The following is a 25,377-nucleotide window of genomic DNA, read 5'->3' as shown; positions in this document are numbered from 1 at the left end:
CTTGTATTATGGCCTCTAAAAAAATTCCCTGTATCACTATGAATCTGTCTGTTTTTAAAAAATATTGAGATGAGGATTAAGAATGGAATTTAATCAAGACAATTGACTGGTTCCAATGAAATATTTTGTTCTACCTATTCTGGATGGAGAATTCTGAAAATTTTAATTAAAATGTATGTTACGAAATACCTAAACAGAGTAGTCCACATTTATCAATAATGATTGGGCCAGGACCACCACCCTCATTCAGTGATAGTAAGGCATAAAGTCTTGTGATTATGCTGAATAATGACAGCAGTTTTGGTAAATAATTTAATTTTTATGCTATCTTTTATGTGCTGCTAAGTTTGCTGATTTTATATATAATTCATAGCTGTCTCAAAAGAAATGACCAAAGCCAATTGTGATCATTTTTTAATTGATCAGTAGTCTGGTTATCTCAATACCGTTATCTGGTTATCTCTATACCGTTATCTCAATAAGCTGAGAACTAAAATACTGCTAAAATACGTATTTGTTCATAAACTTTCACAATTACTATGATTAATTGCTTGCTTTGTTCTCCTGATGATGGTAGGGCATGGCCTGTGTTGGCCGTACTAAGGAATGTACTATTGTTCCTTCTAACCATTATGGACCTATACCTGGTGTTCCTGTTGGAGCAACATGGAAATTTAGAGTGCAGGTATGTAGATATATTTTCTATATATTGGTTTCTACTCTTGTTTCACCATTGTGTCATTTGCATGAGTGCATAAATCATTACTTGGGTTTTAATGTTATATTTGAGGCCAGTTAGTTCTTACGTTGTAGTAGTAGCTGCTTTTGAATTTTTCCCATTATCATGCGGATTTATTGACAGGATCCCATCAGTATATTAGTATAAGATAATCTTTTGTTATGCTGGGTTAATATCTTTATTGTAAGATAAATCTTTTGCTTGGATAATTGCCAAAAATACATTTACTGCTCTATGGACTCTGGTTTTATATTTACCTTTTAAAAAATGTCAGCATTATAATATATGACAAAATATTTTTGAAACTGGGAAGTGTTTTGAGTACAATTCAATAGCTTTTGAGTACATTTTTTCAGGAAAACAAGATTAAAGTATTTTAATTAGATGCCCTGATATTTTACTTATGCTGTTAAAAATAGGAACATATTTTAAACATGTTTATTTTAAAGGTGAGTGAAGCAGGTGTTCATAGACCTCATGTTGGTGGAATCCATGGACGTAGTAACGATGGAGCGTACTCTCTTGTGTTGGCTGGAGGATTTGAAGATGAAGTTGTAAGTTCTATATTCTGATTAGTTTATGTATTGATGCTCTATTTGATTGTTTTATCACATCCTATGTAAAGATATAAATATGCTGGTAAAAATGTTTTTTTAATGTTTAAAATGGATATATTTTTGTGTTAGCAAAATGTCAGTGGGTCACAGCATTCAGCTATACTGAGATTCTGACTGGAGGAGGAGAGAAAAATTATAGAGGTTTATTAATCTGACAGCTCAAGTGATTCACCTTCACCAGCCAGATTAGAATTGATGTTTAGCCAGAGGCAGGACATGATATTTCTTTCTGTTGCTAGGAGTTGTTTTTGGCAACAGATATTAGTATTGGAGACTTAGAATGAAGCTGTAGTTACTTTGTCCTACTATAGAAAGGGAGACAATATGAGCAATAATCGTAAAAATGTAAAGCAAAGTTTGAATATCTAGGTAGCAGTTAACGTTGGCAGAGAAATTTAAGGAAGCAGGAAAGGGCACTAGTATACAGAATACTTCTTTTTACAATGTACTCTTTTATTACACAAGATATTCTATTTTTTATTTCAGACCTTTGTACAAGGCTTATGCAATAATTGTAACAATAGAGGGAAAACATTTAAAAAGGAAGGCGGTTGGGTGATTTGGGGCCAATCATACTCTCTCAGTCTAATGTACTTTGCAGTGCTGTTTTGTGAAGAAAATGGGAGGAGGGAATATTTTATTTAGCAGGGGTCTCTAACCTTGGTAACTAAAACCTGTGGACGTCAACTCCCAGAATTCCTCAGCCAGTATGGCTAGCTGGGGAATTCTGGGAGTTGACGTCCACAGGTCTTAAAGTTGCCAGGGTTGAAGATAGCACTTTGAGCTGCACAAAATAAAGATGGGAATTGTATCTAGCAAATGAAAAAAAAAGGTATTTCAGCCATGCAACCAAAAATACATTCATATAATTTTATTAGAATATTTACTAGCATTTTGGCTTTCATAAGTTCCTTATGAAATGTTATAAAATATTTCTATTTACTAGATAATTTATTAACAGATCTTTATTGTGTAAATCCAGATTATCAATTGCTACTACGTTTGGTTGATTTAGTCAGGTACGCCTGATAGCATTGAATTGGTGCTAACTGGCATGCTTTGATATTTAATTAATGCTTCTTTTTATTTATTATCCATGGTTCATGTTTGTATACAAAGTAGCTCAAGAAGATAAAATGTACTTGTGTATTTTGCCCTGATCCGATAGCGGTGGGTGGTTTGGAGAACCGGTAGCAAAAATCCCTCCGCACCTGAGCGGTGCGATCATCAGAGTTTTGTTTTGTTTTTGTTTTTGTTTTTTTTTACTTTTAAGAGCATTTTTTCTTCAGCCAGAAAAATGCTTTTAAAAGTAAAAAAAAAAAGCTTCTCATGATCGCACAGCTCAGCTGGGTTTGTCAGAACCCTTTAAAAGCATTTTTTCTACAACCTCTTCGGCCGAAGAGATTGTAGAAAAAATGCTTTTAAAAGTAAAAAAAAAAAGCTTCTCATGATCGCACAGCTCAGCTGGGTTTGTCAGAACCCTTTAAAAGCATTTTTTCTACAACCTCTTCGGCCGAAGAGATTGTAGAAAAAATGCTTTTAAAAGGTTCTGGCGATCAGGCAACTCAGCTGGATCATCATAACCTTTAAAAGCTTTTTTTCCGATGGTGATCCCAGCTGAGGTGCCTGATCATCACAGGCTTTTAAAAGCATTTTTTTACAACCTCTTCAGCCGAAGAGGTTGTAGAAAAAATGCTTTTAAAAGTAAAAAAACAAATAAGTTGGCCACACCCACCCAGTCACATTATCCCCAAGCCACGCCCACAGAACTGGTAGTAACAAATTTTACATTTCACCCGTGAATTCATGCTCACCACCCTTGAACCAGTTAAACTTTTAATTCATTCTAAATGCTTCATTAATTTATTTTGGAGGGGAGGGTAGTTTACATCTTATGGAAAGGGTATAACCAGGGAGAGAAAGATTAGTAATTTATTGTATCTGTGAGATCCAAATTCACTCAAAGCCATTCTACTCTATTTAAAATTGTTCAAACTCACTCTTCTTAATGGATTTGCTAATACTGTGTTGCCAAAATATATCAAGTACAGTAGTTGAACTTTTTTAGAATAACAAACACAATAAAAGATTTAGGCAGTTTATAGACATATTCACTGTTTTTACAGTATAAATGGAAAAGGTGCATTGGTATATATTGATGTCCTTCCCCCAAGTTAATGATGTTCTTGGAAAGTTTTTGCAGGTCTTTTAATCCTAAAATTTGAGGATAATATACTTGACCTGAGAGGCATTCCCTATATCTTGGCATGTAGAAATATGTTATTAGATCCATCTCTTTGCCACTAATTCAAATTTGCTGCATTCACATCTATCCTGGATATAGAACAGAGATAATGGGAGAGTTTAGAATGTGAAGATTTGGGTTGAAAAATTAAATTTATGCTCAGAATGAGAATGCCATCAGTATTATCTTGCAGCAGGTTTAAATTGGTCCTTCTAAAACACTGCCTACTGAAGTTAATGTTTTTTTATGTTTTTAGATAGATGCATTTGTATGCAAACACATATGAACATAACCACACACAAACATCTCCCCAAATATCTGTGGCAGCACCACATAAAGTGTTGGTATAGTTATATATGCACATCTGTTATTGCATGGGACTCATTTTCATCTTCTACTTGTATATTTCAGACTATCCTCAATCATAATTTGACATTTTAAAGGATAATTTATCTTCTTATATAGGACCGAGGTGATGAATTTACTTACACTGGGAGTGGTGGAAGAGATCTTTCTGGCAATAAAAGAATTGGGGAACATTCATTTGATCAAACTTTAACACACATGAACAGGTGCTTTTAAAAATATTTTTCTATTTTTTTTAAGGAGCAAGCATTCATTTTTAAGGAGAAACTGTGCACTTTCAAACAGGTAGTCCTAAGTCTGTTGCCTCTTATAGGTTGCTAAAGCATTTTAGAGGTCCCTTGGAAAATTAAACTGCTGTGAGAAATCAAGATGCTAGGCAAAAGTGGACTGCAGCTTTTCCTGTAGAGGGAAAACATTTCTGCTTATCGCTACCTTGTTGATAAAAGGATAAAGCAGAACAGGTTACAGAGGGGAAGACCTTTAATGTTTAGTTTTAACAACTGAATAAAGTTAGGAGCCCCTCAAATTGTGGAACACCTGCATCTAGATGCTGAAGCTTTGAGTGCCTAAATGCAGCACTCTTATGTTTTTGTGAAGGAAGAAAAAGGAGGATCCATTCAGGCTTAAGATGGGCATACTGTTTCCATAGGAACAAACTTCAGTTGGCTCAATAGTGATTCTGTGCTTAACTAGCCTGCTGTATGCTCTGCTGGCTGTGGAGTATCAAATTGCAATAGTTTGGCATGTCATGATAATCCTCACTGATGGTCTAATCCTTTAAGAAATATTCTGTTGTGTTGAAAGACTTAAAAAAAATGATTGTTTTCAGGGCTCTGGCTCTAAATTGTGATGCTCCATTGGATGACAAAAATGGAGCTGAGTCTAAAAATTGGAGAGCTGGGAAACCAGTTAGAGTCGTTCGCAGTTCAAAAGGTCGAAGAATCAGCAAATACGCACCAGAGGAAGGCAATAGATATGATGGCATATACAAGGTAAGCATTGTTCTTCTGTTTGTCTTGGAATATATTAAGTACTTTTTAAGTACTTAGTATTTAATAACATATTAAGTATGTTTTTGCAAAACATATTGATCTAAAAGGTGCATGTGTATAATTTTTTGTGATTTCTGGATGTTACTAACGGCACATTTCGAGCATTCAATGACCTTCTGATCTGTCACAGAAGGTGTGCACAGCTTTCTGTTCATGCAATTTTTGATTCAACACACTCTAGAAAGTATGCTCAGTGAAAATCAGTAATCAATTTATTGTACTGTTGTATTAGTTCTCTATTATTTCAGCTTTTGCACAATGTATCTGAGGTGATGGAGGGAGAGAAAGAATTGATAATAAGTTGAATATATATTCAGTAATTCAATAATATGTGCATTTTTAAAAAAAATGGATTTCTGTTGGTAGCACAGTTTTCAGCTATTGGCATCTTTTTCATGATTTATGTAAAAAGCCCTCTAAACTTCTTCATCTAACTTTGTCTATTATTTATCTTAATTTGCAAAAAATTAAATCTGCCACTACCAGTAAAAATGCCTTTTGATTCTTAGAAAATGTGGGATATATACTTTTTAGAGAAACAGTCTGGTTATCAACGGTTACTTATTGTGGAAGTCAATATTAAGTTCTTTCTTTACAATACCATTGCTTAGGAAGTCCACTACAACACAGTGGAGATGATCAGAAGCAAGATAGATAAATTGAGATCAATACCTCAACTTGCCTTTGTATGTAAGTTGCTTTTCAGATAGCATAAGTTTCTTTCCTAGAACTAATGTATATGTAGAGAGAAATTGTTATATCTAGATATGCTTGGATGAAAAAGATCCAAAATCCACTTCAAATTGAGATTTCGATCTGGTTGTAACATGTCAATTGCCTAGCATTTCCTATGATCTCTGCTAGGAAGGAGATTAGGAAAATATATCCCAGTTACTTTTCTGGGATCCTTAATCTACACCTGTTCATTATATCTTTCTAGAGAGTTTTCCTGAGTAAATTGTGGACATTGGTTCCAGGCAAATACTTTTATTACTCTTCCAGATATCTTAATTATAACTTTTAGTTTAAATACAGGACTAAAACTGGCTTGGTGGATTATCTATGCTGGAAAATGTATGGGACATATGACCTTTCTAATTTCTCTAGGGTGTTTTATAGTAATTTTGGATCTTTTGCTGAGGCACTTCTCTTTCACACTAATGTATCTATGGCATCTCATGAGACTCCATCTTGTTCCTCATGCTCTTCAGTGTCTACTTGAAACAGCTGGAACTTTGGAGTGGGGTGCCATCAATATTCTGATAACACCAGTTCGGTTACTGCTTGCCCTCAAGGAAATGCTGAAGTTTGATAATGAGCTAAATGCAGATGAAGAAACAAATGAAATTCAACTTATGTTAGTTCAGTCTTGGATACTTGGATGTTGAAATTTAGTTTGTTGTAGATATATTGTATCCCTCCCTTTTCCACGGAAATAGAAGATCTCATCGATTAAGGTTGCAACTGTGATAAAGAGCCCACTATTTTTGCACTGGCAGGATATCTGGATGATTGCTAATCATTGTTAGCTTCATTTTGGTCATTATGATTTATCCTTTAAAAGCACCTGGAAATTTTAGTTGGCACTTGTGCTTTTAACTAATAAAATATATGGAAACGATGGGAAACATACAGTGCTGCTATTAAATTTTAGAGTGGGTGGGCTTATAAATTTAATAAAAAAATAGAAAATAATAAAACTATAATACACAGTTTAGGACCTGACTACCTGAACAATTGCCTTTTCTCTAACAAGTCTGTAGGACCCTTATGATCTGCAGAAGAAGCCTTTTTGTGTGTGTCCCTGGACTCAGAAGCTCTTCTGTACCACATTCATATTATGGAATGTATACTTTTTGCCCCTTTCTCTCTGTATATTACAAGAGCATTTATGATGCAGCTCCAGGTTTTTAATACTTGATTATTTTATACTTAAATTTTGTATTTTGTATCCTGCATTTTAATTTTGTTAGTAAAGAAGAAAATCACAGATCAATAAATTCATTTATGCTGTAGTGTGGTAGTCTAAATCTTATTTCTACTGTTTTTTGTTTCGTCCTTCATTCACTGTCATTTTACTTTATGTACTGGATTTTTCAAAAAACCTTTGTACTGTCAACTTTAGGAAATTCTTTATGATAACCTTCTTAGATTAAACATTTTAGATACAAATGTTTAAATGGTTTAAATGGTTTCTTAACGTTGATCTAAGCAGCTAGTTATACTTCATAATTCAGGTGGTGAAATATTGGCCAGAAATTGGAAAGTGTGGATTTTTAGTTTGGCGCTATCTTCTGAGAAGAGATGATGCTGAACCTGCACCTTGGACTACAGAGGGAATTGACCGGTCAAAGAAATTGGGCCTGAGTTTACAGGTTAGAACTTAAAGTTGACATTTGGATTCCTAGATCAATTGATAAAATATAGAAAAATGGAAACAGCCCCTTGATTTCTTACCAAAGAGGCAAACCTGGTAATTTCAACCAATCTATTTGTTATAGTTAGAAATTTGATTAGAAATTCAGGATTCATCTTGGGCCTCTAGGGAATAATGGCATTTTGTGAATTAGTTAATTCAGATTATACTTCTTTTCCCTCTCCTTCAAGCTCTGGAGTTATCTTTGAAATAATGGACCTTAAGAACATACTGCTATTCCAGATGCTCTTGTTTTGATTGTTGTAAATACTTCTTAGATGTGATGTTCTTCTTTTGTAGTATCCAGAAGGCTATTGGGAAGCTATGGCGAATAAAGAAAAGAAAGATAAAGTAAAAAAGCAGCCTGTGAAACAGGAACCAATGGAACAGAGCAATGGAAATCAAAAAAGACCAATTAATGATGGTATGTCTAGTAAATTAAATCCATCAGTTATCAGATAAAGAAGATATTTCAACCCATATTGAAACATAATTTCTCTGGGTCCCATCAAATTCCTAACATGTCTGTCAGCTTTGAGAAATTAACATTTTCATATTGATTCTTCCTTGTATTCAGTTGGATATCTTCTGAGTCATCTTCCACTTAGGTTTTATATATCGTTCCATCACTTCTTCATTCCCAACTAGCTGGTGAACTGCAGGGTTGAATGAGTACCTTCAGAGAGAAGCCATTTTATGAAGCCTCTCTTTATAGAGAATTGATCACATTCCAAAATGATTCTTGTACTTAATGTACAGTGTTGAGAATCTTAAGTTATTCGTTTTCTAAAATGCACTCATAATATCTTTCCAATTTGGTATTACTATTTCCAGCAGTTATAGATTCGCCATTGTTGCTCAGCTATATTTGTTTTCACCTTTACTTTGGGAATAATCATGTTGGTCTGTTTGGAAAAGGAACTTATCCAAACAGACTAAATGTTCTGATATACTAAATGTTCAGCATTCTGAATTTCAAAGAGATTAAGGAGTTAAACCCTTTATAAATAATGGCTTTAAATTAAAATAGATTAATTAGGAATCAAGTTTCAGCCAAACTATGTAAGTTCTAGATTCCATTGAATTCTGGTAAATGAAAAAGGCAAGAAATTTGAGGTCACAGATCTGCTATTCCAAGATGCGCTAAACTGAATGTCATTTCAATTTCAGAGGTATAACTTGTCTAGAAAAAGGTCAATAAATACATGTTATTTTCAGGTCAGGACAATGTCTTAGCACTGTAAAAGAATGTTCGCTTGTAGCTTGCTAATTGTTACCTTTGTAGGGTTCCTCTTCAATTTGCTAGCCATATTGTATTTTAAGAAACTTCACTCTGGTTCCTCACTCTGAATTTTCCAATAAATTGGCATTCTGTGCCCAATTATTCTTCACTGGATTGCTTGCAATTCCCTTCATGATTTTTTTTTACTTCTGCAAACCTTAAAATTCCCACACAGATGTCAGGGTTTCCCTTACAAATGAACACTGCTGGTGCAGTAATTACACGAACTGACACATATTAAGAATGAGTTTTATTTTCAATATTTAAGATTTGAATCAAATATCATACTGTTTACTTATGGTGAGATACTTGAAATTCATCCCTCATAAAAAAGGAAATCTCTACTTTTTCTGTGAAGGTATCTTTAAAAGACAAACAACACTTTCTGTCAGACCAGGGTTCCCCATCTCCCTATCATGTGGCACGCCAGAAACTGGGCTGCGCAAACAAGTGAAGCCCCATCTGCGGGATGCAGGCAGCATGTGAAATGACACCGCTTCCTCTCTCCACGGAACTGGTCCCTGGTGCCCAAAATGGGGGCTACTGTGTCAGATAGTTGTGTTAGAACTATCTTTGCAAATATTGGATTGTCCTTAGAAGAAGTAAGCTGGATATATTTTCAGACTATAATATATTACATTCAAAGTAACCAGAAACATGAGTACAACAGAGGATGTATGTTTTGGAGGACGTTTTTAATTTAAGATTGTTTTGGTGTTATTTTACATTTTCTGGTAAATCTAATCAATAAGCCTGTAGTTGAAGGAGCCTGTATAAATTTATAATTGTAGTTTGATAACATTTTTCCCAGACAATATAAAGCAACCTACAAACACAGCCAAAACAATGAAGCTGAGTGATGGAGGGAAGGGAGAAGCTTTTCAGCTAACGCAGCAACAACAATGGTTGATACAGGAAGATTCTCCAAACCAGAAACTTTGGGATGAAGTTCTTAAATTTCTTAAAGAAGGACCAGTATGTTTTTTTTTAATTTTAACCAATGTTCTGCAATGTTTCCTTTTAATGTCATGCCACTGGATTTTCACTGAAACAACAAGGACTTCGTTCTATCTGCAAAGTCCTGGAAAGTTCCCCCACCATCCAGAGTGCATGAGGAACTGCAAAAAGTGAAAACACAATTTGGTTAATATGTAGTATATTTATTAAAATAGAAAACGTATTTCAAATACTATATTCCAGGCCTGAAAAGAAGTCTGGGTTAATATAGAAACAATACTATTTTATTAAGAGATTGAGAGCACTTCAGTATTTGACTTAATTATTTTTCCCTTATCCTATCCTAGAATTTTTTGAAGAAACTGGAACAATCCTTTATGTGCGTTTGCTGCCAGGAGCTGGTTTACCAGCCAGTGACCACAGAGTGCCTGCACAATGTCTGTAAAGTAAGTGTCTCATGGATTATTTTCACAATGTCCTACTGTAACTTGTAAAAGCAAATAAACTACCATAATATTTTAAAGGAAAAAGAAAAATTCTGTGCTGCTGTTAAGGTAAGCATATGCAGTGAGTCAATAGTTACCTCAAGTTAATGAATATTATTATTTTGTTCAAACAGTAAGATGATATTGATCAGATATATATCTGTGACCTGGTTTATAGCAATAAGTTTCATAGTATAGCTGTGCTAGCCTATTGCAGCAAACAAAACAATGAAGAATCTTGTGGCATGGTACAATCTAACATTGTACTCCAATGTAAGATTCTTTTGGACAAGACAGTTAGATCAGACCTTGCACTATAATGAAGTGAGTAATTTTAAGTGTTAAAAATAGCACTTAAAAGTTACTCAATTCATTGTTGTTAAATAAGAGCAGATGAGTTGATTACATGTCCAAGCAGCAGGCAGTTGTGGGTGGGAGGCACACAGTCAGGATGCGCCGTGTGGGTTGCAGGAAAGCCAAGAGTCGGTGGGCTGGAGGAGGCAGCTGCAGGAGGCCATTTGCATGGTGGGACCAGCAGCAGATGGAGGCAGAGGTGCAAGGAGGAAGGCAGGTGGGCCACAGTCAAGCCAAGAGATGGTGGGATGGTGTGGTTGGTCGGCCGGCCGGCTGTGGGAGGCTCGTCTTTCCACTGGCATCAGATGGAGGCAAAAGTGCAGGGGGCAAGGCAGGCGACCCCATGTGGGCTGCAGGCAACCTGAGAAATGTGAAGATGAGCTCACCAAACCCACATTCTGGATCTAAACATAGCCTGCCCAGAACTGTTTCAAGCATAGAATATTCTGCATCTGAATATTGCTGTAGTCTCTTAAGTAATGTACCTGTCTTGTGACCTGGATTTTAACATATGTATGTTTCCCATGACTTTAGAGCTGTTTACAGCGCTCTTTCAGAGCTGAAGTCTTCACCTGCCCTGCTTGCCGACATGACCTTGGGAAGGGCTACACCATGGTTCCCAACAAGATACTGCAGACACTACTTGATCAGTTCTTCCCTGGTTATAGCAAAGGACGATGATATGTATTTGTAACCTTATTCTCCAAATGACTGAATAAATGAAAAGAACAAACCATCTAGAAAAACAGTGGACCAGCCAGCTTGAGGGAATTCATATTTACTATCACATTGTGAAGCCGCTAATTCAACCCTTTTTCCCATTTAGCAATCTGTTGTGTAGTAACAACTTCAAATTGTCAGCTTTCTTCTGACAAAGGTAGTTTTGACAGATGATCATTAGTTGTATGCAGGAATAAAGGTTTTCCTTGGCTCTGGCCACGGTAGTAGCAGGTCTTCAGTTGTTTTTATAACTACCTCAGATGGAGAAAACAAATTTGGGGGAAGTTTAACAACACATCCAATGAAGTTTAGCTACACACTGCCTCCTGAACATTAGTTTTGCCTGGTCCATGAAATTTGATTTTGCAACAAGAAAACAGCACGTAAAAAGCCAGTTTTATTGCAGAACACCAAATGCTGTGGTGTGCATAATTCTTTATTGTGTTTCCTCTCCTGCTGTCTTTCTTACTCCTTTTGCAACAACAAGCTTTTAGTCTATTTTTGTGAGCGTTAATTGTGCTCTCGTATCTTTGCAAGTTGACTACTAAGGACTGAGAACAATATGAATGCATTGTTGCTGTTGATGTAAAGTGATTTGTGTTTTTTGCACTTAAAGAGGGTTTTCAAGACACTCTTAATTGTGTAAAAACTATTTCATATAAAACAAGCCACTTTTGTATTAGGTAAAATTGTTTGCTTTTAGTAGGTCTTGTATTAGTGGCAATACATCTTATACAGCATTGAAAGCAGTACTAGCTTGGAGAGGGCTCAAATTGCTTCATATTGTGATCTGAAATTTTATATACAGTATATTCCCCATCCCTGAATATACTTATTAAATATTTTATGATTCATAAAGTGTTGACTGTTTGCATTTTACACCCATAACATGATAGCAAGTAATTTCCTAAAACAGTGTTTGTATATATTACATAAAATTCCATTTGAAATTTTGATAAATGGGATTAGTAAAACCTGAAGTTTACATTAGTCCTTTGGGCATTTGCCTTGCAGAGTTATATATTTTAAAATACATTTTTATAAGACTTTCATTCCGAGGAGATTACATTTTCATATCAACTTTTGATTATAGATAGCAAATAACTACTGATAACAGAACAGATATGTTTGAGTACTTACATACTATTTTAACATATACATAGTTGTTTGTGCATTGTTTGAGTGGGGAAGCTGGTATTATCCCTGTATTACAAACTGAGACCGAAGCTTTTTGATTTGAAGTCTGTTTTAGGTATGGTACTGATTAGTATTATTTAACTGGTTTTAGTTTACATTCCAATCTTTTTCCTTTAGCAGAAAGAAATTAGAATTAAAATAGGATAGTTTAAAAAATGAGTGTTGAATTCAGATGTAACACTGTCAGAATGTTTAACTTAACAGGTTAAAGCCATAGTGACCTACTTTACATTTAACACTAAATAAAACAGAAATCATTATGGATGAATTGGGCCAGTATCAAAACTCAGGTTGGTTTATATTATACTTAAGTCAATCAGCCAGGATAACAAAACTATAATTAAACATGACTTATTTGAATTATTCAGAGATTAAATGAACCAGAATTTTTCAGGTAGTAATAGGTATCTATTTAGATAAAAATTGAAAGCAGAACTTTCCTATTTCTCCCTTGGATACACAAATATTGATTTTGCTATGTCAGCCAATGGCCTTTTTAGTCATAAGAGTATAAATTTGCAGCTAAAGCAGGATAAGAAAGCAAAGTTTTATAAATGATTTTAGCTTCTCTGGCAGCAATAGCAGTCTCCTGAGTGATGAGACAGCTGTGAGATTTAAAAGCTGCTTTTGGGCTTTCAGCCATGGCTAGTGTGTATATCTTCAGCCTAGATAAAGGGTTAACAATCTTTTTTTTTTAATTTGAATTTATATCCCGCCTTTCTCCGAAGACTCAGGGCGGCTTACACTCTGTTAAGCAATAGTTTTCATGCCCTGGAAACCTCTACCCTGCATATACTGGATTCTGAGCCCCATTTGTCATGCCAATTGAACCGCCATAATGAGGAATAAAATTGGGAGTCAAATTTCTGATATGTTAAATAATGACTTTTTGAACAAGCCATAGTATTCTGGTTCACCTAAACTGTAAACCAAGAATCAACAATCTTACACAATGGCCCAAGTATTCCGCTGCCTCCTATCACAAAATTTAAAATGTCAAATTTTCTGGAATTTTGATACCTTCCTTTGAGGTGGCTGGAGATTTGTGAACCTTTGGATGAATTAAATGTTGGGATTTTCGTGCAAGATTTCAGAATTTTAAAAATGCTGAAATAAAATAATTTTGGGAGGAGGTCAGTTGTCTTTTTCTGTTCTCTGTCATAAGTCTTGGCCTAGGAGGCACAGCAACCAGCTTTATGCGCCACACTAAGCATAAACAAAGCACAACTTCTTTTTGGCTTGTGCAAGACTTTACCATGTCTATTTCAGAATGTACAGAGTCCCACCTTAAGCATGAAAGCTGGTTGGGTGACTTTGGGCCAGTTTCCCTCAGCCCAACTCATCTCACAGGTGGTTGTGGCAAAAATAAAGAGGAGAAAGGAGTATTAGGTATATTTGCCACCTTGAGTTATTTTTAAAAATAATAAAGGTGGAATGTTTTTTTTAAAAAAAATCTACCGGTATATGTTTCCTAAATTAGTTATAATGTGCTAAAGTTAGCCAAAAGAATAACCAAATAGTGCTAATTAATGAACTGCTAATAATTTTTCTGATACATTAGAACAGTTTGCTCTGTTATAGAGTAACAGAATTTATTCCAAGTTCATTTGCTGTAAAATTACAACCTCCAGGTCTACTGGAGCATTAAAAGGAGACTTTTCTCCCATAAATAATTTGTTGCTAGCATTATCATATGTAGAAGGCACTTTATATTTCATTTCCTATCCCTGCAAGCTTCTCAAACCAGAGGTGGTAAGGTATTTTGTGGTTCTTTTTAAGCAGTTTTTGAGACAGTTTTCATAGTGGTCAGCTTGCCATCAATGTCTTCAAATTGGAATTCTCTTTTGACAGTTGTGGGCATCTCTTTGTTCAATGTGAGATAGCTTTTAAAAGTTATGTGCTTTTGATGTGTGCTGTAAAGGATGTACTCTCATCCTTTAATTTCAAATAATAAATTCAGATTGTTGCACTTGCATTTAATTGCTGTAGCATATTGTAATTGATTGAATTCATAACTACTGTGATAGCACTGGCCCATATCAGACCACATGACACCACGATTTATAGGAAGTCATAGCCTGAGAAGTGTATCTAACCTTCATGGGGGTGTGGGTGTGGGTGCGCGTGCGCACGTTTGTGGCTTTCATTGGTTATGCCTTAAGCCAGTTTACAGAACAGTGACAAAGAAACTGGGAATTAAGTCTTGCACTGAATGTGTTAAGTCAGTTTTATAGAAAATGGCTGACTGATTACGAAATATTCAGCAATGATTAACCTAAAAGAGAACAGGGTTTTCTCATTTGCCAAACAATGTGCCCTTTAAATACCTGTATTAGAACAAAATGTATTAGAAAGCTTAATGCTAGCAATCCTGCAGGCAACCTTTGGTTCTCATAAGTGTAATCATTTAAGCCCTAGCAAAGTCTCTCAAGGTGCCTCATTTAGGGTGGGGTGTGTGAGATCAGAAATGCTGCTGAGCATTTGCCTACTTGGCTAATGTTATAATCCGTATTCTGAAGAAAGTGACCAGTTTTTTTGCCAAACGGATTGAAATAAAACTTCAAAAACTCTGAAGTCAGCTAGTTTTTAATTGAAACATTAACAAGAGGAAAATTTAAAAATATCATTCTAGGACATATAATTATAAACAACAAAGATGCATTGCCATAATCTAACTAGAGTGTGGTACATGGTTTTTTTTTAAAAGCCACCTGCATTCGACCATATCAAACTTGTTAATGGTTGTCCATGACTTCATTTCATACAAAATGAATAGTAACTCCATTTTACCTTAGCCCAAATACAAAGGAAATACTTTATAAAACTATGTCCTAAAAAAATTGGGGTTAATCCTGTATCACAGAGCATTTGGACGAGCAGGTGCATAGTCATGACACTGTTCAAACAGTGTACTGTATTGCTTTTGTTCATACAGTTCAATGCTTCTTATTAAATCACAGAAAAGCAGCCCTGATAGAAAAGAGGGGCTTAATCAAGGCCACTTCAGCATAGATTGACATGGAAACTGAGGCACTGTTTCAAATCAATTGCCGCTTAATAAAAGTATTTACAAATAGCTGCACAGAAATGTAATTAACAGCATGGAGTTTTCAAAAATATACACTGTATATAAAATACGCTAACCAGGCTGAAGATTTCACCTGTCTTCACAGAGTGCTACAAATACAGCGAGAAAAATTAAGCCCAGTGATCTGAAAGGTAATTCAAAAGGTGGAAGGAAGATGGTCCTAAGATGATGCTCTCTTCTGCTCAGCAAAAGGAGACTCATAGACCTCCATTGGTGGACAGGTACAGATCAGATGCTGGTCCCCATAGATGTCATCAATTCTGGCAATTGTAGGCCAAAACTTACTTTCAGGTTTCACAAACGGCTAAAGAAGAGGAAGGAGTATTTAGAAAAGCTATATGGTACAATATCTAAACTACAAAAATTAGTAATTACAATATGTACATTTTTTAAAAAAGATAGGCGGTAAAATGCATCAAGGAAAACTTTCAAGGCAAGGTTTTGATTGTAAGCCCTACATGATTTGGAAAGATGCTATATGGATTCTTTTTCTTTTCTCTAAAGCAACCTTTTGGAAGTCATTCAATGACCAGGCCAGGAGTTTGAGAGATTTGAAGTTCTACTCATTTTAAAGACAGATTAGGTTACCTTGCATTCTATGCTTCACCTCAGCACCCAAACATTTTGTCAGTGAAACTCAGCAGCACATTTTTTTTTTTGCTGGTCCTCCAAAATAAGGATGGAAATGAAAGTGGGAAACCTCTGCAGGCAAACTTCCATTTGAACCTGTATACCCCACCATAAATGATCCCAAGTTGCACTAGTGAAACAACCATTCTGCTGTTGAATTTCACATTGGGCTTTTTCAGAAGTATTGGAGGGTGGAAGTGATGGAGCTGATGAGCCACTTGCAGGTTTCCCACTTAACACCTTCCAATTCCCCATCCCACCACCACAATAAGCTATGTCTCTGTATATCTTTCTGTAATGTCACCGGCCTTCCACTAATTATAACTATGGCCTCCTCTTGATCAGGACAACCACTGTGGTTTAAACCAAACGTTCCTTGTTTTGTCTCAAAGGTGCTTTTCAAAAGGCAACTGGACTTACTTTGTTTTTTCCTTGAGGATGTTTTGCTTCACGTCCAAGAAGCTTCTTCAGTTCTGAATTTCAACTGAGAATTGAAGAAGCTTCTTGGATGAGAAGCGAAATGTTTTCAAGAAAAAACTAAGAACGCTTGCCTTTTGAAAAGCACTTTTGGGACAACCATAACCTGGATGACTGAGAATCTCCATAGATGTTCCTTGTTTTGCTTTGGATATCATTTTCTTGTTGGGACAAAGGTTTTATCATATTCTTTTAGGAACTGAAATGTGAGTAAATCAAAGCCAGTTCAAAACAAAACAGTTTACTTCTTTGCTTTATTTCACTTCTTGTGGTGGAAACAAAGTCCTTTACATCCAATACCTCCTCCCTTCAATGCACCACATACTGCTTTTGAATTTGCCAGTTTCCAAAGAAGTTGGTGAAAAGTCACTGCTAGGAGAGCTAGTAGTTTTGAGGGAAAAAAAATCTGAGACTGCTGAAAATTTATAGAATTATTTTTGTTTCTCTTTAAGCACACTCAAGAATACTTGAGTAAATATTTCACTTTTACAGTATGTATAGGAGCATTGCTTCAGAACAGAGCATTGCGTCAGCAGTCTGAGCCACAGTAGATCAGACTCAAACATAAAAGATAAACTATGTTATTACTTTTTTGTTAAATTTGTACTATGTTCTGCTGGAGGTTTTTCTGGTCTAGAAACTCCCCTCATACAGTACAGACCATCTACTATATTCAATGCAAGGAAGGTATCTGCTTTTTTTTCATGCAGGTAATTTCTAGTGCATATAGTGCTAAACTTGACCATGATGGACATCTTTCAAGACAGTAAAAAAGTCATATTCTCTTCCTTTATGGCAGTCCCAAAGAAAACTCTTTGAATGCAGTAAGGTGAACATGGCTTGTCTGGTTTTCAAATACCCATTAGAGGTTTTTTGGCACATCTGATGGAACATATTGTTGGCTTTTAAAAACTGACCAGAATATTTCTAATAAAATAATTGCTCAAAATATAGTTGTGAAATTGTAACTCATTACTTACTAGTGGAAAAGCAGCTACTTCCCTAGAATATGGACGATCCCAGTTGGGTGCAGCCAGGCAGGTCAAGGTATGTGGGGCCATCTAGGTCAAAGAAATATAGTTTAGAACACACAAAAGAAAAAGAGCCCTCACCCATGTTTTGTGTCTTCAGTTGTGAACAAGGATTACCTGGTAGAAGTCTCACAAAATTAAAACCCTCCTAAACTTACCTTTAAGGGGTTAACTCTAGCATCCATCCTTCCTTCTTCTATATCAGCTACTTCTTGTCGAATACTGATCATGGCATCACAAAATCTGTCTAGTTCTGCTTTGTCTTCAGACTCGGTTGGTTCTATCATGAGGGTCCCTGCTACGGGCCAGGACATTGTTGGAGCATGGAATCCTAGGAAACATGAATTCTAATTGTTCACCTGATATTTAAAATAATGAACCTCAACAGTTAGAAAACATCCCAACCATCTATCCCTTCTAGATCGATCTCTGATCTAATCTGCTTTATATGAAACAGACAATTATGAAATAAATTAAAGATATGCATTTCTGGATTTTGCTTAAAGCCATTTGTATGTCCTCTACTTTCTTCTTGATGCAAAAAAATTCAGCAGCAGCCATGAGCAGCTTTCTCTTTCTGTAGTCACCCTGCAGCAGCCATCTCTGCTGGTTGTGAAATACGGAGCATTCAAAATAATGAAGTTAAGAAAGGAAGAAGAAAAAAAAATCTCACCATAATCCTGAAGCCGCTTAGCAACATCCACAGCTTCAATATTTGCAGCTTTCTTAAAAGGCCGAGTATCCAAAATAAATTCATGAGCTACATAACCTGTTTTGAAGTAAAGATTTAGACACATGAATCTCTTTTAGAATAATAAAATATGAGTATAAGACAGAGGAAGACGGCAGTTCCCCATTTCTGTGGGCTCTAGAAAGGCCTTGCTGAGGAGAGAAGCAACTGCTGGAGATTTGAATGAGGCTTCCTATCTGAGAGGATAAGGGTGGCTTATTCTGGCTTTCGATAAAAGCTGTTCAAACTAAGCTTCTCTCACTCAGTTTGTTTCTTTCACTTTTGCTAAATGTCAACATGCTGGTACAATGGCTAACTCTGCTGGGCAGAAAGTGTTCCCAGTGATGATACTTGCCTTTGGAACCTCTAAAAAGGATTTTGTAGTGGTTCTCTAGTCGCTTTGCCATGTAGTTAGCATTCAATATTGCAATCTCAGAGGCATGTTTTAGACCTTTTCCTCCCATCATCTAAAGAAAAGGAAACATGAATGAAAACAGTGGGGAAAAACAAAGCCATATTCCTGATATAGATGTTTAAACATTCCACGTTCGTTGTGAAATTATTACTATGCACATAAATAAATGATTAATGCAGTCTATCAATATTTATTCAGTGTTTAATTTATAGGCTGAGATGCCATCAGTGTGTGAATGGTTTTGGTGGCTTATACAAACTTATTGATAAATCAACCAGAATCATTCAGGAGTGGATAGCATATAAATGAGTACTTTCCTGGAGATCTCATCCAAGAAATTGATTTTTTTAAGTTTAAAATGTTTAAAGTGCAACTGTCTTTATCCAAAATAACTTGATTTGAAAGGTATAAATCTGGCCAAATCTGATTTGCCCCTGTTACTGCAGTTATTATTTATTGTCCTTTCTAGCTATTTTGAAAGAACGGGGAAGTTTCTTGTAGCAACATCTCACTGCCGCGTCTGGTGGAATACTGTTTACTCTTTCAGCACTTGCTATTTAATCCCTTTAACTGGGGTTGTCTGTGATGGGACTTAAAATCATCTGCCATTATAGTATGATGGTTACAGAGTTGATCTTGGAATAGGAGAACAAGGTTCAAGTCAACTCTCCAGCTTGGAAGCTCACTGGATGACTTTGGGCCAGTTCAACTTATCTCATGGATTTATTGTTATGGGGAAAATAGGAGGACTATGTATGTCAGTGTGTGAGCTTGTGTATGCTACTGAGAGCTTCCACAAAGATGTGGGCTACAAATCATTGTAGCACCCCTGATGGCTTTTTTGAATTGTATGTGGGGGACTGCAATGGGAAGGAGGGTTTGCAAGCCCCCTTGTGCAACTAGATTAGACAATTACTTCTGAATGCAACCTATACAATCTCTTCTCCTACAGCCCTGCAGATCGTTACCTTCCTGCAGATCTCTGTTATCATCCGTGTGACAATCTACTAGTACGGAAGAAACAAGGAGCAGAAATTATGGATGTACCTTGATATAAACCCAGGAAATAGGCAAGATGGCACTGGATCCCCAAGGGGCAGCACTGATGGTGCCTAATGAGCTTGAATGTGCATCGTGCGGTGTGGCAACAACAGGGTGGCTGGGCAGGAAAGGAGCCAGGTGCATCTTCCTAAAAGGGCAGCAAGAAAAGAAGTTGAACATCCAGCTTGCCTCCTACTGTAGCACCAACAGGCATAGCACGATGTTTTAATTAGCTAGAATCAAAGTTCTGCTTTCATCCTGTTCCTCTAAAATAAGGCAGGAAGGGAAAAAAATCCTCTTGACAGCATCCAGCTTCCTGCATTTCTATTTATACTAGTGTTTCTCAACCCATTTAAAGATGGGTGGACTTCAACTCCTTGCTGGCTGAGGATTGCTGGGAGTTGAAGTCTATCCATCTTAAACTTGCCAAGGTTGAGAACCACTGATCTATATATAGGAATAATTAGCCAATTTTAATGGTCAATATAATTGGTTCCTAGAAAACAAGAGAGCCTCACTTACCAGATAAGGGGAGTGCATGCATAAGCAGAGGGGCATATATTTTACTCACTGGATACCTTTTCTGGAAATACTTATTTTAATGCAGACATTTTTGAGGAATATATGTAGATGCAACGACATCTGATTGTCTACCTCAATTTAGACTTTTCCGATAATGCTATTTTACTTACATAGTAATCCTAGGTATATACTGTATCTTATTCCCTAGTGAGCATCCTTGACATTTCTGCTTTAAGGTCTACATGAAAAAAATTAATAAAAATACATGGTCTTATCATAAAAAATAGACACTAACACTCCAATCGGTCCCATGCCAGGTCCACCACCACCATGAGGAATGCAAAACGTTTTGTGAAGATTTAAGTGAGAAACATCTGACCCGTAGTCTCCAGGGCGACACAGGCCAACCTGTCAGGGAAAGGAAAGAAAAAGATTCCCAATCAAAAATCTAGATGTTAAAAGATGTAGAAGGAGGGTGGCGAAACTACATAAACTGGCTTGCAGAGGTATCTGCTGGTTGTGAGCCAAAAAAGTCAAGACAGCAACCATGATGATACAGTTAAAACTTCCTCTGTTTTGAAAATGGAGAACTTTGATTGCACCAATAGAAGAGAATATTTGTAGCTCAGGGTTGAACTGTGGGGTCCTTGGTGTTCACTGAGTTTGGTTGTTTTCTTGCAGATGTTTCATTACCCAACTAGCTAGCATCATCAGCGCTAGAAGAGAATGGGGCTCTAGCACTGACAATGTTACCTAGATGGTAATGAAATATCTGCAAGATACCAAAATTTGCACCATTGGTGGCTGCCATATGGATATTTTTTTCTTTTTGACAAACATAAAAATGGATGCAACGTTGCTTGTACCAAAGTGGTTTCCATTTTGACAATACCCTTCAGTTACTCCTGCTGGCTTGTCAAATGCTGTGGGCCTACTCTTCCTCTCTGTCTAGTCTCACAAACAACTTCAGCAATGATTAACCTAAAAGAGAGCAGGGCTTTTTCATTTGCCAAACAATGTGCCCTTTAAATACTGTATTAGAAAAAAATGTATTAGAAAGCTTAATGCTAGCAATCCTGCAGGCAACCTTTGGTTCTCAGAAGTCTAATCATTTGAGCCCTAGCAAAGTCTCCCAAAGTGCCTCATTTAGGGGGTGGGTGAGATCACAAGTGCTGCTGAGCAAGTGTGTCTACTTGGTTAATGTTAATTCCAATTAATGGAAAGGAATAAATGGTTTCTAATGGCTACATTCTCCTAGTCTGGTAGCCAACTGACATACATTGTGAAATATTTTCATGTCACATGTTTCTGTCACATGTTACCTTGTTAGCTTGTTTTTCAGTGGAACCGAATGATTAAACATGGGAAGCTGTCTATTTGCTTTCTCCACATCACAATGTCTCATTATGTCTGTCCTGACTCATCCTTTTTTGAAGCTATAAAGATCCAAATATTACACTTTTCCCATATGGATGCTGTTCTATAAATTTTTTCATGTCAAAATTACGAAAAACTAGTATGAGAGTGAGACAAGATTTCAGTCAGGAACAGGTATTCAGGACTACAGAATTACTGAATATGAGAAATCAGTCATACTCGTGAATCTCGATGCTCCCACTACCAAAATCCCATGCATCAGAGTCTCATCATGTTGACCATCTAAGTCACACATTTGGATGTGCCTCAACCATTTCCCAGTATTTTTAAAAATCACTATTGAGTACATGCACTAAAAGGATTTGCCTTTGTCTATTTCTCACCTGAGCATTCATATTTGCTCCATCTAAATAAACTTGGCCTCCATGTTTATGAATCAGATCACATACATCACTGATCTGCTCTTCAAAGACACCATTAGTGGATGGATATGTGATCATGATAGCTGCTAGGTTTTCTTTGTGCTTATCTACCTACAAGAAGAAAGGGGAAAAATGACAACAGCGTGAGATACCTGAGTGATAAAAACAAGATTCTTCCTTCTCCTCACATGGAGCATTACCAAATTTTAAGAAAAATAAAATCTGTCTCTATCAGTTTGGCATAAAAGGCATAAAGGGCCTATTGAGTCAGATTTGGTTTATTTCATTTGGCTTTAGCAACTTCATCAAGCTTCCAGCAAAGATTTCCTCCTTTTCCTTTAACTCAACATTTCTCAACCTTGGCTACTTTAAGATGAGCGAACTGGCTGGGGAATTCTGGCAGTTGAAGTCCATCCATCTTAAAGTTACCAAGGTTGGGGAAAAAAACCCCTCAGAAGATAATCAAACTTCTACCCACAGAGTAAGTACCTGAGTAAGTATCTGGTACCTGACATTTTTCATAACTATTTACTCTTTTATGCAAGAGCCATAAGTGGCACAGTGGTTAGAACACAGTACTGCAGACTACTTCTGCTGATCACCGGCTGCCAGCAATTGGGCAGTTCGAATCTCACCAAGCTCAAGGCTGACTCAGCCTTCCATCCTTCTGAGGTGGGTAAAATGAAGACCCAGATTGTTTGGAGCAATATGCTGACAATGTAAACCGCTTAGAGAGCTGTAAAGCACTATGAAGCAGTATATAAGTCTAAATGCTATTGCTATTTTCACTTATATTCAGTTTTGTGTTAATAAAAAGAGGGGAATAGTAAATAGGGACAAAACCAGACACATCCGCAGCATTGATTTGCAAACAAAAAATATTTCAAAAATAGTCAAAAAATTATGTGTCATAAAAACATTTTAAAAGACAAATTTTCTCTTTTGTTTTTTTCCAAACATTCATAATTTATAATAGAGGAATGTATTAGGATAAAGAACAACAAACTAACCATTGCTTTCAGGTGGCTCACATCAATGCTTCCATTTTTATCTACTTCTATTGGCTGGATCTTCATCCCTGCCATCTGAGCACTTGCTGGGTTGGTGCCATGAGCTGATTTAGGAATAAGGCAGACCTTTAGGAAGAAAAATATGTAAAATGAATAGATTGTCATGAACTGAATGCATGATAATTATAATTATAATTACAAGGTGTAAACTTGTTAAATCTTGAAGCTGTCTGATTAATTCCAGCTTGATTATATTATAGACTAAAGACATTGAAAATATTGATCTAAGCAGTAATATATTTCCCTTCGGGCCAAGTATGAATGAGAATATGGCCGCTGGGAGTGATAAATCATGCTTATAGCTTTACATTAATTGTCAACCAAATAACAAGACTAATGAAAGACAGACAAAAAAGGCTACAAACAATACTTATCTTATGACTAGTATTTCTTCACAAGGAAGTAATTTATATTAAACTCTCCAGCTTGGGAGCAAAGATATTATCAGATACAAAAACACATGATCCCCTCCTTCAGTGTTTAAAAACAATCACAACAGAAAACCCTTTAGATTGCCCTTCTGAGCATCAATGGCTTGACTTTGATTTTAAGCTACCTTTTGCTTTAATGTTGCTAATCAGCTAGTGAATATAGGACTGTGCACATGATACAAGAGGAAGTACCTCATTAAGAACATCTTTGTTAGCAGCAATGAGCCAGTTTGGTGCAGTGGTTAAAGCAGCAGGCTAGAAACCAGGGAAACAATAAGTTCTACTTCTGCCTTAAGGCACAAAGCCAGCTAGGTGACCTTGGGTCAATAAACCTTCTTTCAGCCCTAGGAAGGAGGAGGCAAGGGCAAACCACATAAAGTGTTCAGCATTTCCTATATTCATATAAACCCTTGCATGAGTGGAATACAAAATACTGTGTCTCCTGGTCCCCTCCTCCATTTGTTTCAGGAAGAAATGGAAAAGGTAATTGTGTTTGTTCAGTCTGACAAAAAACAAAACAAAAAAACCAGTGTACTTTCTGTGGAATTTTTGCATAACAACTAGGGTATTTAAAGGAGGAAAAGGCATTTAGAAGCCTACAGAAAATAGTGCAAGTGCATAAAGCCTAGCAAAAGGAAGCAGATTATCTCACCTAGCAACCAGCAAACTGCAAATGACAAACACCCCATAGAGCTTACATTGGACACAGCCAGGCTAATTAAGTCTGTTTCTACCGGAAAAACAAGCTGCCATTCCAAAAATAATTAGCTACATAGGGGACGAGAAATCAAAAGTTAGATAAAAGTCCACTTTTTACTTACACTTCGCTGCCATTCTCCTTTTGCATTTAAATAAGCCTTGATTGCAGCTAGCCCAGCATATTCACCTTGCGCTCCACTGCAAAGAAACAAAGCTTATTATAACACTTTTTAGAGTGGTGTCAATCAACATCCCAATTTAAAATTCTGTTTAATAATCTCCAAAATAGAAAATACTGGAATACATCATTCCATGCAGAGAAGGAAGATTAAATGATATCAAATACCAACACTTTTAAATTCACGTTGCAAACCAAGTTGCTAAAGCAGATTAACATTTCCCCCCCTAAATCTTTCGCCACTACTGAATTAAAAGTCTATCTGCCCAGCACAAATCAATAATGTGTGGTTCCCACTGGCGAGCCCAGCCTATCTCTATGGCATCTGTTCTGTGTCACTGCCAGATGGAGGTGTTCTGATTTGTGGATGTGTCATACATTTATAAACAAAGTGTCTGGAAGATGTGGGGTGATGACACACTGAAAGGGGACAGCAACATACCCAGAAAACTAATCCGGGCATGAACTTTGCCTTTGCTTTTTGACTAGTTTGCATGTCTTCCCTTCACAACCTCTTCTGGCTGGCTCCCAAGTTAAAATAATGTAAAATAAAGAAATATATACCAGGGCAGAAATAGCCCCAGAGAAGAAGAAGGCACTTCCTGCCATGATTATGAAATTAGCTAGCCCTTGGGCAGGTGGATGACACAAACTCAAAGCATCTACTGGATTGCCATATCTTCCTAGGAGTGGTAGGCAAGTGATTGGAACTGAGAAATATGAGAAAATGCTAAACAAGGCACAAAAGTCTGGTTGAGTACATCTTTGTATCTTGGATACTGCAATGAAGAAAAGCAGCTCAGACATTTTCTAAGCATATATCCATTCAGAAATCA

At 36.5% G+C, this 25,377-nt stretch overlaps 2 protein-coding genes across 3 annotated transcripts in view; one reads left to right on the top strand and one right to left on the bottom strand.

Moving 5' to 3' along the window:
* Nucleotides 1-14,410, top strand: part of UHRF2 (ubiquitin like with PHD and ring finger domains 2) — an 85,227-nt gene extending 70,817 nt beyond the window's left edge. The window contains exons 8-16 of one of the 2 annotated variants that reach the window (XM_058170012.1): nt 578-685; nt 1,189-1,293; nt 4,067-4,173; nt 4,797-4,959; nt 7,257-7,394; nt 7,736-7,859; nt 9,529-9,692; nt 10,022-10,120; nt 11,048-14,410. In XM_058170012.1, coding sequence (XP_058025995.1) covers nt 578-685; nt 1,189-1,293; nt 4,067-4,173; nt 4,797-4,959; nt 7,257-7,394; nt 7,736-7,859; nt 9,529-9,692; nt 10,022-10,120; nt 11,048-11,194 — 1,155 coding nt within the window. In that variant the 3' untranslated portion in view covers nt 11,195-14,410. The other variant, XM_058170013.1, reaches the window with a different exon arrangement.
* A 588-nt stretch (nt 14,411-14,998) lies between these two features.
* GLDC (glycine decarboxylase) overlaps nt 14,999-25,377 on the bottom strand; it is a 39,012-nt gene continuing 28,633 nt past the window's right edge. The window contains exons 16-25 of the mRNA XM_058170011.1: nt 24,486-24,561; nt 23,174-23,299; nt 22,125-22,274; nt 20,660-20,772; nt 19,849-19,990; nt 18,742-18,853; nt 18,330-18,425; nt 17,815-17,987; nt 17,606-17,686; nt 14,999-15,822 (exon numbers count right to left, since the gene is read on the bottom strand). Coding sequence (XP_058025994.1) covers nt 15,679-15,822; nt 17,606-17,686; nt 17,815-17,987; nt 18,330-18,425; nt 18,742-18,853; nt 19,849-19,990; nt 20,660-20,772; nt 22,125-22,274; nt 23,174-23,299; nt 24,486-24,561 — 1,213 coding nt within the window. The 3' untranslated portion in view covers nt 14,999-15,678. The remainder of the gene's footprint in view (nt 15,823-17,605; nt 17,687-17,814; nt 17,988-18,329; nt 18,426-18,741; nt 18,854-19,848; nt 19,991-20,659; nt 20,773-22,124; nt 22,275-23,173; nt 23,300-24,485; nt 24,562-25,377) is intronic.

The sequence above is a fragment of the Ahaetulla prasina genome, chromosome 2 (assembly GCF_028640845.1).
Source record: "Ahaetulla prasina isolate Xishuangbanna chromosome 2, ASM2864084v1, whole genome shotgun sequence".
NCBI lineage: Eukaryota > Metazoa > Chordata > Lepidosauria > Squamata > Colubridae > Ahaetulla > Ahaetulla prasina.
The sequence above is the reverse complement of the archived record's forward strand: the minus strand, read 5'-3'. Positions and strand labels throughout refer to the sequence as shown.